This window comes from Macrotis lagotis, chromosome 1 (genome assembly GCF_037893015.1).
Source record: "Macrotis lagotis isolate mMagLag1 chromosome 1, bilby.v1.9.chrom.fasta, whole genome shotgun sequence".
In the NCBI taxonomy this organism is placed as follows: Eukaryota; Metazoa; Chordata; class Mammalia; order Peramelemorphia; family Peramelidae; genus Macrotis; species Macrotis lagotis.
The window spans coordinates 73,063,388-73,087,753 of record NC_133658.1 but is presented as its reverse complement, the minus strand read 5'-3'; the positions used below and the strand labels follow the sequence as shown (position 1 = coordinate 73,087,753).

The window sequence follows — 24,366 nt, the reverse complement described above, 5'->3', positions numbered from 1 at the left end:
TAGTAAGAGTCAAGTGTCTGAGACCAAATTCGAACTCCCACCCTACTGACCCCAAGGCCAGTACTCTATCCACTGTGCCATCAAACAATGAGTGACCAGATATAACTCTTTTAAAATAAAATAAAAAATAAGAATTCTATGAGTTAATGAACTATTTCTGCTAAATAGACTAATCAAACTATAGAACAATGGCTTTTATAGGAATTTGGCAACTATAGGTAGTTTTTTTTTCTCTAATGTATATTAGATTTCTTAAAGTTGGAAGAGAATTAGGAAGACTAGTTCAACATATACTTATACATTCTCCTGATACACACATACACACACACACACAAAATGAATGCTAACCCATCCTTAAGAAATGATTGTTATGGATGAAACACTTCCAAAATTATAATACAGGAAAGGGTAATTTTTACTGCTGAAACTAACTCTTTCATTCAATATTATAAAAAAGTTCTTTGTTTTTTTTCAGAAGAAGTTCACATTAGCCTTTAAGATCAGGGTAATATTCACAGTTTGCAAAAAATCCACCTTTGGAGATTTTTTTTTCCCTCCTGAAACTAGTAGTCTTCTTCCCATTGGGGAAAATGAATCACATATACATTACTACAATGAGAAGCAGAATTATACTGGAATTATATAATTCCCAAATGCCCTTGTAATACTACAATAAAAGCTTGCACTTTCCCACAGATTATAAAAGGTTAAGTCGTTTATCTAAGACATGGAGATAACATGCTTTGAAAGCCTTAGAACTCAACTGATTAAAAAACACTATTGTGGCTTCACATTTAAAAATGGAACGTAATCAAAGGTTACTTATATCTAAATATCATCAAGATATTTTTTGATGGATTCAAAAATATGTGCTACAGTCATTTGAGTTCAATGCCAAATAATTTAAAATATGATATTTTATATCAAAATCTTTTTCATTTAACATAATGGTTGGAATTTATATATTTAATTATTTTATTTTATCTACCAGTTAGCTTGCACAATGGTACACACACACACATGCACACACACAAACACACACACACACAAAGACATATATAACATTTCAAAGAGGATCTATGACATTACAAAGTGATGTTTTGATGAGTGTGATTTGGATTTAAGTGGAGTAGAGTTGCATAAAGTCATCAATCCAACTCTTGTTAAGAATCATTGAAATGCAATTATAAGTAAACAGTCTGGACAATTGGTGATGATCAGGATGAAATGGATAAGCTTGTTATTTTCTATGTCTGACCAAACTCTAAGTACTCCACAGCACCTGCTTCAACTGCCTTCATGGCTATTGGAACAAATTGTTCTCATGTGCTCATTTCACCAGGATAAGACTTCACATGCTTGGTGTAGACAATCCCCCAACTCATCAATCAATTTGAAGTCTATTGGTAAACCTCAATCTGATTTGACCTATCAATTGAAATAGTTTTACTTGGTTTATACTGCTGCAAAAAATTCTTGGAGGCACAAGTATGAATAGGGTAATAGGTGGAGTCCAAAAGTGAATGAACAGCCCTAACATATATAAATATGTGTATATATAAGTATATATACATATATATGAATATATACATATATATATATATACACACAGTGCTGGACAAGCAGATTGGGAGATATAATCTTTTTAACAACATGTATGTATGCATAGATATGTGTATATGTACATGTATACATACATATATAATATATAGATAGGTATATATCTATATCTATATATGCATACATAATTTCTGTGGAGAAAGCTAGCTAGCTAGCTAAATTAGATTATGTTCTAAAAGTCTTAATATAGTTTTACATATTAGGAACTTAAAGCTTAAGGAAGAAGATTCAGTGTAGTGGATTCAAAAACTTCAGCCACACTAAGAACCAATGGTTAGAACAATTATGTTTAGTTTTTCATTTAACTTTTATTAACTTAAAATATTAAAAATTTTGAAGAGCATGGTATAATTATCCTGATCTCTATATTGCATAAGGAAAATATGAAGGTGGCAATCATAGGACTTATAAGTTGACCACACAAGACAAATGTCAGAAAAATTCTCTCTAGTGGCCAATATTGGATAGAAAGTGGATTTTAAAAATTCTATGTAATTATTAGTATGAATTGTTTTATTAGTAGTAATAATAACTGTTAGACCCCATGATGATATAACCACTACTCTTATCATCTCCCTCTGAGGCAATAAGTATGATGGGTAACCTTCCCCTTTTTTCCTCCATGAGCATATAGAGCCATAGGTCACAAAGCACAGAAACAAAGCAATAATTTTTAGGTTGCCCTGACTATCAACCTTTCCAGGTCAACTCTGGGAAAATATAACTAAGACAACTTCTCTAGGGACCCATTTTCAGTTGCCTCTTACTACTGTGTTTCTTTATTCTTTTGATGGTTAACTAGCGTTATATGTATAGCAACTCTGATAATATCTATTCAATTGTATGAAATATAGACAAGTATCTTGCTATGCTATATAACTTTCTTGTTATCTAAGATTTTTTTATGTATTTCATAATGTGTAGAGCCAATCAGCAATCAGGGAGGAGTGAAAATTGTACCTATATTAGAGTTGAACAATATAGAGAAGACTAAAAAGTGTGATGATGGATATACAAATTCTTACTTCTGACAGCTTTACTTACTAGTGCTTCGAATATATGTGCTGTTGGGGGTAAAAATGGAGGGGTAGGCTTTGAAATTACTGCTTCATGAAGGCAAATGGTCATTGTCAAGTAATTCAGAATGCTTCTTATGTGGTTGAAGAAAACTAGTAAGTTACTGTTTGTCAAGTATATTTAACCTTCCCACACACATGCATACAAACACACAAACACATGAATGCATGCACACAAACATGTATGAAAAAACACACACACACACAAACACTCACAAAAAGAGCTTTTATTCCCAGAACGATTTTTAAGATAACAGTATATTGGGGGCAGCTAGGTGGTGCAGTGGATAGAGTACCAGCCCTGGAGTCAGGAGGACCTGAATTCAAATCCGGTCTGAGACACTTTAGAATTACCTAGTTGTGTCGTCTTGGGCAAGTCACCTAACCCCATTGCCTTGCAAAAAATCTTCAAAAACAAAACAAAACAGCAACAACAAAAAAGATAACAGTGTGTCACAGGAATAGGAAAGGAAAAACTGGTCCTGGCAATCAGAATTGGAGTATGAACTTGTTATTCTCAGAAATATTTATAGAAATGATGGCTCTATGGTTTTTAGTATGATTCTTCAGCATCATATAGAAAAAATTATCTTTTATGAACTAATTTATAATTCTAATTATGTTCATGTTTGGGGGGAAATTGTAGTCTCAATTCCATGCAAATGACTTTTAAAAAACCTCCATAAATTGTTGCTTATTAGTAAGTTGGTATCAACATAATTATCAGAAAAACTAGGATCCCATAACTTCACGATGGAGAAGCCATTACTGGTGGTGAGATAAAGGAAGTGGGGCATTTAGCATGGAGCTCACCTGTTGTATGGCAAAGTTAAGGTGGGAAGTAGAAACTTGCTTTTAAGTAACTCTTTTAATTGGTTATATGTTAGTGTTTTCAAAGCAGAAAATCAGCAAATGATCAGTTACATATTCTTCTAAAATCATTATTTAAAAATTATGTTCCCTAAAGTTTCAATGCCCTGAAACAAATCTCAATTGCCCTGACCAAGTTAAAGCTCAAGGGATAGAATTGTATTCTGGACATCAAATTTATATTGTTATCTCCATCCTTGTTACTTTGTTATTCTTATTTTTCCTATTTATTGATAATTGTATTAATAGAAACATTGGGGAGTCACTCTATTCCTTCTTGCTGACTATAGATAGAAAAAATAAAAATTTTAGAAGAATTTGAAGATTTCCCAACCAACCATACATCTGTTAGATTTTTATTTGAGAGGATTCAGAGAAGATGTCTAAAATGAATATCTAGGAATATCATATAGCCAGTTCCACCCCCACCTTTTGTGAATGAAATTTTATTTCCATTTCCTTTGTTAATCCATTTATAGGAGCCTTATCAGATTAAAAACTGCATGAGGGATGGGGCTGCCTTTTTTGGCATTATATTCTCAGTTTCTCGTATATGTTAGATATTTAGTAAATATTTGAATAATATTGAATGAAGTTCATAGTTCTGGGAATTGAGGCAGCCTTTTATTTTTAAATGAAAAAGGGGAAAGCAAGAATAAATAAGAGAGGGGTATATGGCAATAGGTCTACTCTGGTGGATAGATAATTCTGACTCACAAAAAGTGCCATTGTCCTTAGGATTAATAATTTATTTTCTTTTCATAAGGACCATCAAAAAAGCATATGATGCATAACATTCAAATTTCTTGAAAACAAATGTTATTATACTGGTAAGAAGACGGACAGGCAGCTTAGAAGACCGAAATCTCTTTATCTCTTTGCAGGCAAAGACTGTCATTTTTAATTTTTATATCTGAACTTCTTAGCACACGGACCATAATTATATATATATATATATATATATATATATATATATGTATATATATATATACATATACATATAAGAAAATGTGCATATGTATGTATGCACATATATGCATATAAATATTTGAATTACAGTCATGTAAAATAGATTCCCAAGTCTTTGATGTTAACCTATTTGTTTCAAACAGTACTCAGTGCTGCAGAGTGTGGAGTCTTTTGTAATGTAATTTGACTCAAATGTGTTCAAAAACGTGTTGTGGAAACTCTTCTTGTCATATCAGTTGAAATTCTTTCCCAATTTCACTTTTTCATTGCATTAGCACATTTCTGATTTTAAATGATCAGATACACTGCTTAAATTCAGAAAAAAAGTCCTTTAGATATCTGACCTGCAAATAATTCAGAAACATCAGGCAGAAAAGGTGCTGGGTATGTACTTTGTATACTCAGCATGATGATTCCTAGTCTTTCTAGACAAATAATCTAAATGCCTTATCCCTATGTGTCACATTTATCATCCTCTCCCCACCATCCAACACCTATCTATGCTGATGATCTAATGCTGAGCTTACTTAATATTCTCATTTCCCTTTCTTCTCTTTCAATTGCTTAAACAAACTTGACCTAAGGGTCTGGATCCCTGGATTTAGGTAACCAGAAATAAATTCAAAGAGTGTTTTGGGTGGGGCAGAGGGACTTGGGAACCCTGGGGAAAAATAGTTGGTGGTGTGGGAAAAACATCTCCCACATCAAGCAATAGTTAACAGCCCTCAACCTATTAAACCAATTTCTATAATTGTATTGATTATCAATTCTATTTAATAATGGATCATGGAATATATCTGCGTCATAACAAAGGATTCTGGGATGTAGAATAAATTACATGGAAGGCTCTCTCAAAAAAAATTTTTATATGATATTTATTACTAGGAGATGGGGAGACAAAGAGATCTTGAAAGAGACCTTTGAATGCATTGCCCCATGGAAGAGAAGATTCTGGGGACACTATGACCCTGCTCCTGGTGAAGCCACATGGATAGGGATGGAAACTATAAATAAGCCAAAGTAAGCACAGCAACTATGAAGAAAAAGAATTAATTGGAGATTAACATACAGCATGATGTAGTGGAAATACTATCTGTTCTAAAGTTAGAGATTTTGATTCAAATCCCACCTTGAATACTTACTATCTGTATTTCCTTGTACAAATCATTTAGCGCCCTGTCTGTAAATGTAAGGCTTGGACAAAATAATTTCTAAGATCCCTTTTGTAACCCAAGCACCAGGATCCTCTGATTTCAATGAACTAATTTTTTTATTAAGGCACTAACCTCTAGTTTTTTCTATATAATAAAGGGGGATAAATGCTAATAATGCCCTCTGGATTTTGTAACTCTAGGGAAAAGCTTTGATTATACTATTGTAATTAGAACTCTAGTGGTGTTTCTGTTAGTGGAGTAGAACAGAGATGAGGTGTGAAAAGGAAATGGAGCATAACCTGAATTTGCTGTGTGTGTTTGTGTGTGTGTGTGTGTGTGTGTGTGTGTGTGTGTGTGTATGTGTGTATATGTATCTGTGTGCTTGTCTTTGTGTTTGTGAATGTGTGTGTTTTAAGAAAAATGACTGAGAAATTGAATATCAAAGTGGCAGCTGTTATGCCTATGGCTTGGGATCCCTTAAATTAGGAATTTAGGACTTACATCTCCACATGGGAGAAAAGAGTAGTAACCAGGGTTGGCAAAAGCTGTAGTACTTTGAATATGAGCCTAAGATTTCCTTCTTGAAATACTTTATTGATATTCTGGGGGCCTGGCATTACAAGCCCCTGGTAGTTCCCAGTTCTCCTAGTCTCCTTATGGAAGAAAAAGATTTAGAGAGAAACCAACAGACTAAGTTTGGATATGAAGGGCTTTTGTGAATGTTTGTTTATTTGCATGCGTGTGTGTGTGTGTGTGTGTGTGTGTGAGAGAGAGAGAGAGAGAGAGAGAGAGAGAGAGTTGTTTTCAACTTGATAATTTTTTCCTCTAATAAGAATCTTGCATCTTGCACATTTTTCAGAGAACATAAATCGTAGAGTCATGGCATCATAGATTTGAAGTGGAAAGGGACCTTAGAGGCCTTTGAATTTAGCCTTTTCACTTTACAGATGAAGAAACTATGATTATAGAAAGATAATTGATTTGTCCAATCACATAGCTAGGAAGGAGGTGAGGTTTGATTTGAATACATCTTCCTGATTACTCCCACTGTGTCACCTAACTGTTTCCTTCACTCTACTCCCCTCTGAACACACTGGCATCTAAACTATCTTGCTCACAGCAGTAATTCAGATCCACTAGTTGCTCTTCCAAGCTCATGTCCAAATAATCACATAAGTTGATTAGATTCAGTATTCATTGCTAGAATATCTCCTTTGAAAATAATAAAGAAGTCAATATCTCATAGATCTCTGTGTATATGAGAGAAAGAGAGACATAGACAGAGACAGAGAGACAGAGAGACAGACTGACACAGACACAGACACAGAAAGAAACAGAGAGAGACAGAGAAAAGGAGGGGAAGAGAGAAATAGGGGCAGAGACAGGGACTAGGGCAGCAAGGCAAGAGAGATCCACCCAGCTTCTTTTGCCACAGTCTACAAAACATGAGTCAAAAGAAGTCCGACAATTTGCACATTTCAGCACAGCAGGATAATAATATCTTTAGATCAATTATAGAGAAAAAGTTACCAAAACCTGGAAGTAATGTTATTTCCTTAAAGGAACTGATTAAAAAAATAGAATTGTGAATTTGTTTTTTCTGCAAACGCACTCATAAATCAAGAACATAATAAATTTTGTATTTTGGTATTATAGGTCTAGAATAAAATCACATCTGGCAATGTTATCCATCAATAGTTTATAAACATCCTGTCATATCAGTGGTTCCTAAACTTGTCAATCTCAATTATATCGGGTCCCAAAATAGAATGCTTGGAAAATGGAACCCTAATAAACAGTTCAGGTAATATATTTAGGACTACATATATAATTTTAATGGCTTCAATAAGATCCTTTCCCTTATAGTGATTCTTTCTAGGTAAGAATGAAAATCTAAGCAATGGCAAATAGAGACAATAAAGAATGGAATTTGCTTTTGGTTGCATTCAAAGTATGATCTGAAATGAAAATCTTCCCTCTTGCTGATGAATTGACCTTCTGGTTGCTCAGGGTAACCAACTCTGCTTCAAGTACATTGATGAATGAAGACTTCAAAGATTCATCATCTCATTCATGTGGATAGCACATCCCCTTGTGGAAATCATAACCTAAACATGACTTCTTGACACATAAGGTTCTTATCCTTCTCATTTTAAAAATTATTTTATATAGGGACCACCAAAGGTGGAGTTCCTCTAATTTATGTAATATTTTGTGAATTTCATTACAAGACTCAATCTATTTATCTGTTATATCTCAGTTTTGTTAGAAGATTGACCTTCAAGTTTACCAGTTAAGTGTGTATTAAAATGTCACCATTTCCTAAACATGTCATTAGTGTCAGCAGAAAGCAGTTTGCTTATTCTCACTATTTGTGTTTTGCGTTTTCTTTGGTCAAACCTAGAATTTTGTGTTGCTGTTGTTTACTTTTTTGGGAGGATTGTATAATTCTGTGAAACATAGCCCTATAAAATTATTTACTATTCAATATTTTTGTTTAAAATATAGATAAGATTTAGAGCATTCTCAAAGTGAAACTTTAAGTTTTAATAGCTTAAAGCTTACACATTTTTATCTGCATATAAGTATACATGTATATTAATAAATATATAAATATATACACATTATATATATTAATCATAAAATTTAGCTAAATATAGTTAGAGAGACAGACAGACAGATGGGGTTTCAGTACTTCAAAAATATTAGTGTAGTTTTAAGCTATTAAATCTGCACTAAGACTTCTGGGAAATGAATGTTCATATATATATATATATATATGTATATATATATATATATATATATATATATATATATAAGAAATAACCATATGTGGTTTTAATATACATTTGTATAATATTTTTATGTAGATGCAAATATGGGTATGTACACATACACATAGTTCATATGTATATATATATATTTATATATGTATTATATACATGAATATGCATGTAGGACAGCTAAGTGTTAAAGTGGATAGAGAGGCTGAGCTAAATCTGTCCTCAGATACTAGCTGTGTGACCCTGGGCAAGTCATTTAATTCTGTCTGTTACCATTACCTCATCTATAAAATGAGCTGGAAAAGGGCAAAACACCCCTAGTAACTCTGCCAAGACAACCCAAAGAGGGTCACAAAGAGCAGGATATAACTGAAACAATTAAACAACAACAGGAGATACGTTCACATATCCACAAATTTATATGTGTACATGTCTCTGTGTGTGTGAGTTATATATATATATATATATATACATATATGTATATATACATATATATATATACACACACGCATATATGTGTGTGTGTGTGTGTGTATAATATCTATTCAGAATATATGATTTACTATGATTCAAATGCCTCATGAGAGCATTAAGGTAATCCATGTAATTCAAAGTTGTTGTCAAGAAAATGCATGATCTTACAAAGTAAAACCCTATTGTTATCTATTTTTCCAAGGACCAATAAGTTGAAAGTGATTCATTACAAAGTGAAGAATATTAGGGTTACAGAAATTTCCAAAGGTCACCCTTTATGCTATCTAGGACATGCAATCTTCATTATTATAAAGAATACTCAAAGAAGTGAAATTCCAGATCACTGAAGTATTTAGGTAAAAAGAATTATATTAGATATACAGAAAGAAAGATAGAGTTGTAAATGGATGGATAGATAGTTATATTATGTGGTGATGATGATGATGATATAGTTAGCTTTAATATAATACCTTGGAATCTGCTAATTTAATGATTAATTTTACCATCATAATTTTCTCCTGAGGGAGTTTCTACTACTTACCCCATCAGATGATGAGCTAGTGATGTTAAATGACTTCCCCAGAAATATATATCTATTAAGTGTCTGAGGCTAGATTTGAATTAAGTTCATCCTGATCCCAAGTTTATTGCTTTCTCCATTTGTACCATCCAGTGTAAGTTCATCTCTCATTATATGTCTTTGTCTCTGTCTCTCTCTGTCTCTCTGTCTCTCTGTCTCTCTGTCTCTGTCTGTCTGTCTGTCTCTGTCTCTCTGTCTGAAGGAGAGAGCAGACCTGATATATTTCGTAATTATTAAAAACAACTTTTCAAACACTTTGAAAATGGAATTAGTGAACTCAGTCTATATATATATATATACATACATATAGGGAGAGAGAGAAAGAGAGACCATAAATAATGTAGTTTGATAATCACAGGTTTTATCAGTTCCAACAAAATTCTCTGTAACCATATAGATGGCCAACTGTTGGACAACTGACAATCTTAGAGTTTACTACAACACTAAAAGGATAAACAAATCCTGCTCTAAATCATGCAACCAACATGTGTGAGGAATTAAAACCTCATCATTCTGATTTTGGACCATTATGGAACAATGGTGCAACAGTGTCTCTCAGAAATATAGATACAGATATAGAAAATTTAGAAATCATATATAGTTATATCCATGTGTAGCATCTGAACATACATGCACATGCATGTATTCAGATGAGTTAAGAATGTTAACAACAGTTGAAACTAATAACCAATTCTCTTGAAATTCAAATTTCTACTGGTAATCCAAACTTTATGTGTAGTTTCCACAAGTTTTATATGTAGTACTAATGCACCATGTCTTCATTCCATGAAAAATGTAATGGAACTGTATTTTTCTCATTTGGTTAGGCCATCAATTTAATCTCCATTTCTAAATCAATCCTATACCCCTTTTGTGTATGCAAATTGATCTTGAAAGATGCCTTCTGGCAGGAAAGTTTAAATTAAATTTCCCATATTTATTGTTTTCAAGAGCATTGTAAAGTGTCCTAATTTATTTTATTATTTTAAATTTATTATCAAAAGACCTATGGAACCGAAACATTTAGTATCCACCCTTTCTTTGCCTCAGGTTGAACTACTTTTTCTGTTTTCCTTATGAATTCTGTATCTATCCTGGACACAGAGATAGAATTTCAATTTCTTTACTTTTTAAGTTGTATTTCCTTTCCCAAACTCTTTGTATAGGAGATTTATTCCCTCTAGCCTTTCTATAATTGATGTGTCACACTTGGTACTGAAATTTCAATATTCAACATTTCTTTTTCTTAAGTATGCATCTTTGGGTACAGGTGAATATCAACCACTTCCACTCTGACATCTGGCAAAAGGGGAGATTGTAACTTCATTTTCTCATAAGCAAATATTTAATGTTTTGTAGGCACCTTATAATTTCTATTATGATTTATTCAAGTACTATCCACATGTGAAAAATAAGTACTTGATTTTTTTCTCTAGCAAAGAAAAAATAGAGAAGAGCAAAATTTTAAAAGAAATTTTAACTGTATCCTATCAACCTAAATATTCTTTGTCATATTTTGACTAGAGCATGCCAAGATTTGAAGATATTCATGAGAGTTAATTTATTTGCAACTTAATATTATAAATAATTATAGGTAAAAAGCAAAAAGACAAAACAAAACAAAAAATTACTCAGTACTGAAAGTGCAGAAGCAGAAGCAGTAAACAACCTAGTTAGACCCTTAACAATAAATGACTTTGATAGTGTGACTGAGGAGGAATGCGAGATTTGTACATTCAGTCATTTTTGTTTCCTTCTTCTCACCCCCAAACCCTACCACCAACCCCTGAAGTAGGAAGAAATGTAGGAATAATAAAAAAGAAATGTTTGCTAATTTTTTAAAAAAATACTAATAACAAGAAAAGGTCCTGTAGCATAAATAACCTTACTAGAGGCTACACTATCCTAAAAAGTAGGTATATCTGAACACAAACTCCTTTATGTTCTTTCTAATAATTCCAAGTCAGTAAATATTCTTGCCAGAAAGTAAAAATCTATTAAAATATAGGCAATGAAACTTGGATGGAAGAAGGTACTTTGGTAAACACTGAGCCAGGAAATATCATCTAAGTCCTTGAACTAAGGAATTTCATCATTCTTCCATGAGATCCTCTTTGCTGAGGCCTCATCCATGATGGTCTTGTGGTCTTAAAGAAAATACAGATGTGTTAAACTCAGTTGACAGCCCAATATAGCCTGAAAAACATCGGAGTACAACCTAAATCAGATAAAAGTATACTTGAGAGATGCTCATAAATTAAAAATATAGATAATGATAATTGTAGCTGTCAATAGGCAACAAATATATGTTTCTATTTAAGTCTGACAACCATTTAACAAGATCTGGTAGGTCCTATCTATTTAAAAAAGGTACAAACACAGGTACATAAATGAAATAACTAGATTGCAATCATACATGAGCCTAGTTGAGTTTAGAAGCATTTACTACTAATATATATATATATATATATATATATATATATATATATATATATATATATATATATACATATATTTCCTTATTGGGGTAACAGCAAACATTTACTATTTAAAGGATAGATACCCTTGATGAAGAAAATTATTACCCCTAAAAATCCATGTCATTAAAATAGTGAAGAGGTAAAGTTAGACATTTCTTTCTTTTTTTTTTTTAAAGGGAAGAGCTTGTATGGCCAGTATGCTTAAATATGGCAGAGACCAATGTGTTTGGCACAGTTCTGCAATTGGGTCCAGAGTTACTAGGGCACTGACAAATTAAGTAGTATGTTCAGAATTAGTTGCTATGTGCCATATCAAGGATCTGAACATAGTCTCCCTGATTCTGAGATCAGCTTACTATTCATATTCCTTCTGAGATCTATCTAAAGGAGAAAAGTGTTGAATTCTCAAGATCTCTAACATACATTCACTACTGTAAGTCTGACTTCTATCTATCTCTCATTCAGCCTCTCCTAGACTTGAAGTTGGAATCTCATTTGAGGTCTAAGTGACTCATGTTATGTGTGGCAGATACCCCTCTTTGTAATGTCACCATTTATCTCTCATCTTAGACTGAATCAAGCTGATGCAGTGGAAACAATACAGTCCTTGGCTGCAGGAGAGACTTCAGTTTGAATCTTGGTTATGACTGCTAATAAGTCTTTGGAAATATACACTTGATTATATGTCAATTTCCTCTGTATAACAGAGATAATAATAATTGGATAATATATTTCTCAGTAAATTTATAATGAGATAATATGCACAATTTACTTAGAAAATCTAAACACATCAGTTATCACCACCACCATCATCATCATCATCGTCATTTCTGATTTCTGTTCTACTCCAATGGACTGAGTTGTTGTGAGAAACTACATCATTCAGCACATTTTGAAAAATGACTTTAAGTTTAAGTCTATTAGGAACTGCATGTGAATTGCTAAGGAAGAAGGGAGATAAAATGAAGTCAAACTTGATCATTTTATAAATAGGAAAACAATTTCAGAGAGAGAGAGAAGTAATTAGTAAAAGATCTCTTCCAACCTAACTGCCAGGCTAGATCTTAATTCTGTATTTGGCTAACTGAAAGCACATTCATTGTATTTGATGTGTGTATGTATGTATAAACACATGACATAAATTAAACATATCTAGCGTGTAGATAACTTGTTTATATATAATGTTACATATAGAAAGCATTATATATATATATTATATTATTTGAAAATAAATAATATGTCATCATCTAACCATTGATTTTTTTGTTTGGGTTTTAATAATTAAATAATATACCTGAATAATAAAAATGTGATACTTAATAGGTACCATTATATGCTGTAATGTAATATAATAAGACTAGAAGTATATACATATATATATGTACAATGAGAATTTTTTAAAAATTGAAAAATTGATTTTGGTTCTAATGAATAGTTCCAAGACATTTTTTTGGGCGGGGGGTATAACTAAGGGAAATAAGATAATTTTTATCTCTAAATCTGTGATACAATGACACTATAGAATACGTTACTGAAAGAAATTAACTGTCATATTAGAACTAGAAGTACTGAAATTCAGGGAATCTCAGAATCTATAAATATCAACCTTCAGTCTTATCAAGAGATTATATTGATTCTCCAAAGAGGATAGAAAAACGAATATAGAAAGAAAAGTATTTCACATTTCCTAAAAGGTTGAGGGAAATATATATGGATGAATTGATTCTTAAGTTCATTTAAGCATTCACATTAACAAAAATATAAATAAATGAGTAGAAATTCAAATGAGAAAGATATCTGAAAGAATGGAATAAACTCCCTATGGTCTCTTCTTTTATACTATATGATTCTATAGTTGAAGATAAGGTAATTTCTATGAAATATAAGAACTAATCATAATAAATCCCTATTTGGAGATTTTTAATACATTTAAACAAACTTTTTTTCATATAACTTACAAAAATCGGGTCTTTTTATTTGCTTACACTAGATTTTAGCCAAAGATCTCAGCTATACCCTTTCCCAAACAAGAAGATTCCTTTTGTATTTAACCTTAAATCTCCTACCTTAAAAATGAATGAGAATGCTTTAAAGTTACAGTTTCCTTTATGTAAATAGTCTCTCAAAATCTAGTAGTTGTACTTGTGGTAGTCATAGTAGCCTTAGCGACAGCAGCAGCAGCAGCAGCAGCAGCAGCAGCAGCAGTAGTAGTAGTAGTAGCAGTTGTGGTAGTAGAAGTAGTAGTAGTAGTAGTAGTAGTAGTAGTAGTAGTAGTAGTAGTAGTAGTAGTAGTGGTAGTAATAGTAGTAATGGTAGTTGTAGTAGTAGCAGCAGCAGCAGCAGTATTTGAAGTAGTAATGAAAGGAGTAATAATAGACTTATATGGTGTTTTCATCTCCTCCTCACAGGTGTAAACATCTGCCTTGGTAGATAGAACACTGAACTTCATGTCAGAAGATAGTCTCAAACTCTATATTTATAAACTGAGTGACTCTGGACTTTTCTTCTCTTTCCTTAGTTTCCTCACCTGGAAAAAAGATCTATCTTCCAGGGCTATTGTAATAAAAGTACTTTGTTCTTCTCAAAGTTCTATGTGGATTATTACCAGCCATGTATTGATTTGATTGATTACCTCACATTTAAAGATATTTTAAGTCTTCAAAATCATCTTGGTCTTTAAAGGGATCAAAGTTTCAGAAGTTTGGGAAAAAACTAGAAATCATCTCATCCAATTCCCTCATTACAGATAAGAAAACTGAAGTCCAGAGAGGTTAGATTACCTGGCAAAAGTCAAACCTAAAATTTTTATTTCAAATCTAGACTTTCTAGGACACCATGTAGCACTTGCAACATAAATTCCTAACAAAGGCAAACCCATAATACAAAAAATATTGAGAAGAAAATATTCATTTGTTTTTAAGAATTAGAGATGGTCTTTCAATAGTTCTTCTCTATTAGAAAGAAAGAAACTAACAATCATTCATTAAGCACCTACTATTTGACATGCACTGTGCTATGTTTTTAAAATATTATCTCTTATGATTTCATAACAACCCTGGGAGTGAAGATTGTTAATCTCATTTTAGATTTTGAAGAAATGAATCGAAGAGAGGATAAGTTTTTGTTGTAGTTAGGAAGAGTCCAAGGGTCTGAAGTCAGATTTGAACTGAGGGATTCCTAATCCCAGGTCATGTTCTATCAACTGAGTCATCTGTGGATGAAATGTATCCCAGGGTGAATCTCTTTAATAATAAGAGAAGCAATTTCTGACATTTATATTAAATATTTAAAGTATGCTTATCACTTAGCTCATTTCATAATGGTCCATTGGGAAAGTAATACAGGTCCCATTATTTCCAATGAGGAAAAAGAAACTTTTGTGACTTTATGCTTTTTTGTCTTCTGGCTGAGGAAATGCTTTATTTCATCTGGTTTATTCACATGATTTTAAGGTTCTATTGGTCTTGAGAGGAGTATCTTGGGTTTCCTTTTTATAAACATGCAGATGAGCTTTGGTGAAATGGATGTAATTTATACTTTTAGTTTGGTCTTTTTTTCACAATAATCATACAGAAGGAATTCCATTCCTCTGATAAGATTTGATTATGACTTAATATGGAATGAAAGCTTTTCCTTCAGATCTTAAATAGCAGAATGTATTAGAATGTTGGGATCCAAATAGCAATGGTATAGGACATGAGTGTACAATTAGGATTGTGCTAATGACTTCAATAAACAAAAAGAAGAGTTTATTCTTGAAAGACTTAGGGTTACTCAGAAAAGTTCTTTTACAGGAAGCATGGTCCAGTAGGGGCAGAAAGCTGGATTGGGAATTAGAGACCCTGATATCAAAGTCTGAGTAGTTCTGAGGAAGACACTGAATAATTCCTTACATGGCAATTTCCTCATTTGTACAATTTTGGATTATGCTATATATAAAGTTCTTTCCAAAAACAAAATTCTATGGTCCTTTTTAAAGTCAATTATTCTCAAATTCAGTGTTAGCTTCAACAAATATAAAAGGTGGCTTGTAAAAGTGGAATCATAGTCCTAGAGATGTATGCATTAGGTTTGTATCCCAGCTCTCCTATTTATTACCTAGAGCAGTTTTCCTTGTTTTTAAAATAAAAAAGATTAGACTTGAATGACCTCAAAGTTTCCTTCCAGCTCTAAAGTCTATTATTCTTTGCGTTTAAAAAAAAAGGCTTAGGACATGATGCCAATAAAAAAGCATTTCTGAATTTTGTTTTGTTTTTTAAATAAATGGAGTGTTGTCTATGAGAGATAGTTCTACATCACCCAAAACATGTTAAAAAGCAGGACGTTTTTCTCCCTACTGTATTAAATTTTATTTATCTATTCAAAATATAGAATGGAAATTCCTATGAACTTTGAAACTATTTCATAAATAATTTTCATTTTTCTTCTTTGCAGTTAAAAATTGTTCATGTATGTTGATCTTTCTTAAAACATTGTATAAAAAGATATTTTTTAAAAATGCTTAAATGTGTTTATTTTGAAAAGAAAGCATTAATTGTGAACATAAGGGCTAAAGGCTTAAATTCACTAAAGAATCAATGTAATTCTAGGAAAAATATTGGAACATGAAATTTTCTGAAATTCTATGACAGCTGAACCTGGTTTTATGATTTTATTTGTGTGTGTGTGTGTACATTTACAAATCCTTAAATATTAGCAAATATTATGAACACAATCAATCAAGAAATATCTATTATCAATCACTCTTCTAGGCACTAGAGTAAGACAAAAAAATGTAACAAATTCCTTCAAGAAGCTTACCATCTATCCAGAGATGATAATTACATCTAAAAGTTTATACAAAACATACTAGATAATTGGTAGGAGGAGGCAGTAGTAATTTATGAGATCATGAAAGGTGCTTATATGAATATACATATATATATACATACAACATATACACATGTATTTATATGTATATCTACATATATACAATACATGTGTATACTATTTAGTGATTATATAGTATATTTTAGAACATCATGTGAATATCTAATACATAGATTTAGAATATTCTAATAGAGAAATGAAAATAGAATAGATTCGTATGATGAGTGATATATATATTTTATATATAGTCTAATGATATGTAGATAGATAGATAGATGACTTTCTCTTAAATCAGAAAAGAAAAAGGATATTATTATTATCTCCAAAAAGATTTAAGTGTAAAAGTATTGGCGTATTCCAACAGTTAAGTTTACCTTTTTAAGAATATCATGTTAATGTTGTCTTATGTCTACAAGCTGTATATTCTTGACAGAAAAATGAAAAGAGAACAGAATTATATGACATTATTATGGGAAACCATCTTAATTGTTACACAAAATTGAATGAAAAATCATATATTTATTTATTTATTTAGATTTTTCAAGGCAATGGGGTTAAGCGGCTTGCCCAAGGCCACATGGCTAGGTAATTATTAAATGTCTGAGGTCGGATTTGAACCCAGGTACTCCTGACTCCAAGGCCAGTGCTGAATGAAAAGTATAGAACATTATTGTCCTTCCTTAAATTATGATTTCCAAAATAATGAAGTTTCATTAAACAAGATAAAACAATATTAAAGCTCTTCTCCAACAGGATGTTTTCCTAGGCATGCATTAAGATTAAACAAAATTCTTTGATAGATGACACCACAGTGATCTGATCATCAAAGTAGTAATGTTGTTGTTATTGTTGATGATGTTATTGTTTGGTTTGATATATGATTTGGGGGTTTTTGTTATAATTTTCATTTATTATTTCAAATGGTCCTCACTATAGCCAGAATAAGTACCGAAAGATAGCAAAAGAATTAAAATTTTCTTTTTTAACTGATGGGAATGTTAAGGCTCTGAGAGGATGATACTTGCATATAGTGTCACAACTAACCAAAAGTGTGTGAGAATTACAGTGTAGTGAAAAATCAAGTAAGACATGAAAAGGGAGACATATATTCCACAAAGGTATATATCAGTGAAATAGTGGATGCCCTTAACAAACAATTTAATAGGCAAATAACCAAAATAGAAGACTTCTCTATAAATGCCAAAATCAATAATGGGATATATTAATTAAGTAAACTAATAAACTTTGTATTTCACTGAAAACCATGGAGGTCAATGATAGAAGATAATGCTGCTCTTTTGCTCTGTTAAGGTGAATGTGAATGACTTTCTTGGATAACTGACAATTTAGGATAGATATGATAATAATCTTCCTATATTTTAAGGGTTATCCATTTAGAAGGAATGAATTTGTCTCCCTTGGCCCCATAGGGCAATTTTCAAAGAATGAAATTTAGCCCTTATGAAAGGAAAATAATTCCTATTAATTAAAATTCAAGGAAATTGTATTGGTTGCTTTAGGGGATGATGAATTCTCTCTCTCTAGATGAACTCAAGAAAGGCTGGAGGAAGACTTGTTGGTTACCTTGTACAGAAGACTTTTATTCATCTAGGTTAGGAGGGAATCAGGGAATTTTTAATTCAAAAATTCTTTAATCCTATATTTCCCACTTTATAGCATACTAACTGCATAATTCCCAAAATATTAAAAATAATTTTCATTAAGACATTCTGGTATTTGAAAGATATCCTCTTAATGATGTAAATTAGGAGAGGAAGAAGTTGAAGAAGAATGCATATTTACAAATTACAATAATAGCTCAAAGGAAAATCCACTTAGTGCATCAGTCCAAATAACTTGGACATGCACAAAAATAGACAGTGACCCAGATGTACAACTGAATAGGATGAAAGAAAGCTGAATCACACTTGGCAAATTTTGCAGCACTTGCAACTATCCTAAGCTTCCAAAGAATTCATTTTTAAAACTTGTATCCTCTACTTGATGCCATTTGGCTACAAATCATGCAAAATGACAATCTGAAGAAGGAAGACTAGCTACTCCAAAGGACAATCTTAAATGGGTTTGTAATCATAAAATATATATATATATATATATATGTATATGTGTATATATATATGTATATGTATATATATATATATATATATATATATATATATATATATATATATATTAGAAAAGGAGAATGTGTTATACAGTTTAGAATAAGAAAATTAGCCCAGTATAGTTTAAGCATACATGAAACGTGAACTACTTTAGAAAGGTTCCACTAGCACATTGAGTATATCATCTAGGGGATGGTCATTGATAGACATGGATTAGAAAAAAGCATGAGAAGGCATGGATAGATTGTTATCTGCCAAAACAAAGAGAGAATTATTAGCAAGGAAATCAGGTGCTCAACGAATTTTCATAATAGCATGTAAAAAATATAGTGCTACCACAATAAGTTGGAAATTTAAATGCTAAAATGACCATTGGAAAATCCATATCTTCCTAAGATTTGATGTTGGGTATATATTAAAATTATAAGTGAAGTCAAAGTTTTATTTCTTTGACATCAGGTACTTTAAACTCATTGACTTTAGGACTGGAAGAAACATTAAATGCCTTCTATTCCAAGGGTTATTTACCTAATCAGTGGACTTATTTTTTTTACTTTATTAAATGTATTTTAAAACATATGATTTCCTTTCCAACTATATTTCATTTTACACATTTTAAAATTATTTGGAAAAGGGGTCCAAAGGTTTCACCAAGCTTCCAAAGGCATCCATGGCATAAACAATGTAAAGAACCCTTGCTTTATACCAATCCTCTTATTTTATAGGGAGGAAAAATGAAGCCCATGGAAATGAAGTGATGTATTCAAAATGATATGGCTAATTGGTGCCTGGGCCATAAAGCTAAAACCAGATTTTTACCCTCAATTCAATACATCATGCAACCATCCTCACTATCTCCTTTGTTTATATGGAATTCTTTCGATCATGTCTGAGTCAGATGTTGATGTGACACAGGATCTTAAGGTAATTCCCAGGAGTTCCCAAACATGTTCTCATCATGTCTTGCAGTATCCTTGAAGTAAATATACATATATATATATATATATATATATATATGTATATATATACATATACATATATTCCAGTAACCATTTTGCTTAACAACAGTCATGTGTCTATATTTTAAAGTATCAATCATGCTATTTCAAATTTGAAATTTAAAATAAATTATTTTACAAAATAATGGTTTAAAAATAATCAACTTATTATAATGAGGATAAATGTAGATCTCTCAAAATCTGTGATAGTTCTGTTGAATCCCCCCCTTTTTTCCTGAAAGGTCAAAACATTGATCTTTTTTTAATAGTTAAACAATGGAATAAACCTACAGTATTACTTTCTTTGAAGAAAAAACAAATCTGACTTGTCAGGTACCTGCTTTGGCAAATAGTAAGTTTAATTCCTAACACCCACATGAAGCACAAGAATAGTTAGATTAACAACTCTAGTGTCATACTGTCAGCTGCTGTTTATTTAAATTAAAATGTCACCATCCAGAAATAAATGAGGAAGTTGAAAAATGGTAAATTTCAAAAACATACAGTACATTGGCAGCTTGGTAAAAATGATATTACATTCTTGTTTCTATTGAACTTAACATTGGCCTATTTCCATTTTAACATGAAGCAAGATTCTGCCCTTCTCCACCCCCATCATTTCTATGTACACTACTATGAAGCAAAAAAATTAAAAATGACATAATGTATGTAAAGCATTTTGCAGACCTAAAAGACTATATAACTCTTAGTTATAATTAGCTGTAAAAATTAATCATTTTCAAAATTATCATCAACTTATTCATCTTATTCTTATTACCTAGACATTAGTGTGGATGCTTCCTCTACTGAGACAAATCACAGCCCTTTCAAATCTTTATAATTGATTTCATGAGATTCTGTATCCCACCAGATTCACCACCAGTGATGAATCTTTACCCCCTTAGTTACTTGATCCTTGGCCAATAGATATATGATCTATTGGAAGGCTTGTAAGTCAACAATTTTGTAATATCTGTCAGATAATGCACTTTATTAGTGAAGCCTTCAAGAACCTAATCGCTCTATAATAACAAGCAGGGACTTTTGTTTGGAAAAATTTATAAATGAGTAATGATATTCATTGGTAGCAAAAGCCCCCAAACCAATGATATTGGAACTCCTTCAAAGTCAATATTCTATATGACCATGAAAATAAAATCCTCCCACAGTTCACACTAATTTAGTGCCTAAAAATTTGCTAATGATATGCTTATCTACTTTTCTTTTTTTCTTTTTTTGTTTTGGAGGTTTCTTATAATTTTCTCTTATATAATTTCTTTTAAGCCATTTTGCTTTGGCTTAAAAGTTTCTCCAGTATAATCAACAATTCTCAATTTTATGATTTTTTCCTCTTTTTTCCTTATCTTGTAAGGACAAATTGCTTTTCTATTCTTACCCCAAACATACTATTTGTTGCTGTTGTATTTCTCCAAAACATATATTTCTAATATTTTATTTCCCTTTTGGCTCTATGGAAGAGCTAGTTACTCTACCTTTGAAGTCAATTTGGTCATTTTGATTCTAATATCAGTAGGATGAGCTGCCACACGTGAGAAAAATACAAGCTCTATATCTATAAGCTATTTGACATATTCACTAACTGCTTTGCTAACATTTGTTAAAAACACGGGCTATATTTTGTTATTCATTCATGAGACAATGGTATAAAAACACATTCAGGATTAACAACATGGAGATATTTACTTGGCCAGGCTTTCCATTCTCACATAAAAATGCCTCATATTCGGATGCGAATTCGGGGGCGTTGTCATTGACATCCAGCACTTTTATAGCAACAGGTACTCGAGATATTTGACTGTGGTTCCCTATGGGAAGGAAAAAATAACAAACGTTGAGTGTATTTTTACTTTATTTTACCTTGCACGTACAATTTAATGGGCTTAAAAGGTTGTCTATAAAGTGAGGGTGCATGTGTGTGGTGTTTGTGTTTGTGTCTCTGTGTGTGTGTGTGTGTGTGTGTGTGTCTATGATATTCTAAAATAGAACACTTTAGACAAGGCATATATAGCATCTGACCATCCAACAAATAAAATCAACCAGTGCTCCCTCACCAGAAAAAGGATAACAAATCTTTCTCAAATAATCTTTCTGAGATATTTACTTGATGATGACCTTGATGATGATAGAAGATTTTTTTTTCCTTCTGATGTATCAGGCTTTGTTTTATTGATAAAGTGCATTATACACTAGGGGTGGGATGCTGTAAACAACTAAAATTGATTTCTTTGTTTATCTTTGGCAGAACACAGTACATTTTACTCCATTAGTCACTCTGACTGTTCATATATTATGTTCAGCATTAAAAAAGATGATGCATATATTTTACATGAGTAAGGATGGGTTTAGGAAAAAAATTCAACAATATAGAGAATTTTTCTAGCACTACATTTTATTAATACTTGGTGGTCAAATTGACCTCTGCATCCTTCTTGATAGGAATAAACCTAGATCACCTTTAACAAATCTATCACTTATTGAATTTAGTCATTAAGATCGTAGTTCAAATCTGCCCTCATTGACTTATTAGATCTATGAACCTGATCAAGCCATTTAACATCAATTTTTCTCAGTCTTCTCATCTGTAAAATGAGGATGACATCTACCTCCTAGGATTGTTTGGAGAATCAAATAAGATAAAAACTATAAAATACTTGATGGTAGTAAGTTCTATATGTTAGTTAGTAATAGTAGTAATAATAACAGTAGCAGCAGCAGCAATAGTAGTCATAGAAACTTTCATGTGCAATTTGTATGGTTGAGACCTTCATACATAGTTGCTTATATGAAATATATTTTTCTGCTTTTTTTCTTTTGTTTTATTTTTAAGATAATTGATAAATTGGCCAACATTAGTTTGTATTGCCATTATTCAGTTTTTTTTTTTAATGTAATGCCATTTGACATTACACGCTACAGTCTTCTGAATTTTTGTAGATTACAAACAACACTTTGGAGATGAGTATTTGTCTTTTTTTACATGACACTGAATATTAATAACTAAACCAAAGGAGAAAAAATATTTGATTTGGGAATGTATTTCAAAATTCTGACCTTTTTTAATAATGTTGAAAAATTAGATCATTACAACCATCAAGAATTTTATTTTTAGAAAATACTTTCTTTTCAAAAGAAGCAGTGTGTATTCTAAAAGGCATCTATGTGTGTATATATGCTTATATTTGTTGTATATCTATCTATCTATCTATATATATGAGATTGTATAAATAAATATATGAGATAAAGTAAAAGTCCATTTTATTAAATATTAGATAGTTGGATACCTGGTATTCAGTGACATCATCACTCCCTACTCCCAAATACTGCTTTCCTGATTCCTTTGTTGAGCATCTTAATTCATCTTTTCTTTTTCCCCTTTTCATATATCTCTATTTATTTATTTATTTAGTTAGTTAGTTAGTTAGTTATTTTAGGGCCTTTTTTTTTGCAAGACAATGTGGTTAAGTGACTTGCCCAAGGCTACAAAACTAGGTAATTATTAAGTGTCTGAGGTCAGATTTGAACTCAGGTACTCCTGACTCCAGGGCTGGTGCTCTATCCACTGTACCACCTAGCTGCCCCCACTTTGTAAAATCCCTTTGTATGGGGCAGTTAGGTGGCATAGTGGATAAAGCACCGGCCCTGGAGTCAGGAGTACCTGGGTTCAAATCCGGTCTCAGACACAGTAATTACCTAGCTGTGTGGCCTTGGGCAAGCCACTTAACCCCGTTTGCCTTGCAAAAACCTAAAAAAAAATTCCTTTGTAAAATCCTCTCATTTCTCTACCTTTTCCCTAAAAGTCGTCTTTCTGTCTCCATTACTTCACTCTTAATGTTTCAACCAGGGCTTTCACTGTTATCCCTACAAACTTCTTCCTTATACTTTGTTTTCTTAATTATCTTCAATATCTCCTTTTCTTATGATTCTTTAAATTATTAGAGTTTATTCTTAGCTTAGTCTTGATTTGATCATCCTACAATCTTGTTCCTTTCTCACTTTGCTTCTCTTTTAATTTCAAAATTATTGAATTTGTTGCCATAATTATTATACTATGCATATGTGTATGCTTATATATATGTAGATGTATATATATGCAGGTATATATATAAACACACACAAATATATGCCTGTGTGAATGTATGTATTGTATGTATATTTACATGTAAATGTTCTTTCTTTTTCCCCTAAAGGCCATCGAGGTTAAGTGACTTGCCCAGATTCTGGAGGTGTCCTTATGACCTTAGGTCCTTTGTTTTATCCACTGTGCCTCCTAGCTTCCCCATCTTATAACTTTTTAAATAAATAAATAAATTAGTGCATTTTGAATGAATATCTGTTACAAGCATAGA

The 24,366-nt window shown here is 31.8% G+C and overlaps 1 protein-coding gene across 1 annotated transcript in view; it reads right to left on the bottom strand.

Annotated features, from left to right (window-relative positions):
* The window catches only part of LOC141500222 (cadherin-8), a 371,408-nt gene that overhangs the window by 104,189 nt on the left and 242,853 nt on the right, over positions 1-24,366 (bottom strand). The window contains exon 7 of the mRNA XM_074203218.1: positions 21,704-21,825. Within this exon, the coding sequence (XP_074059319.1) occupies positions 21,704-21,825 (122 nt within the window). The remainder of the gene's footprint in view (positions 1-21,703; positions 21,826-24,366) is intronic.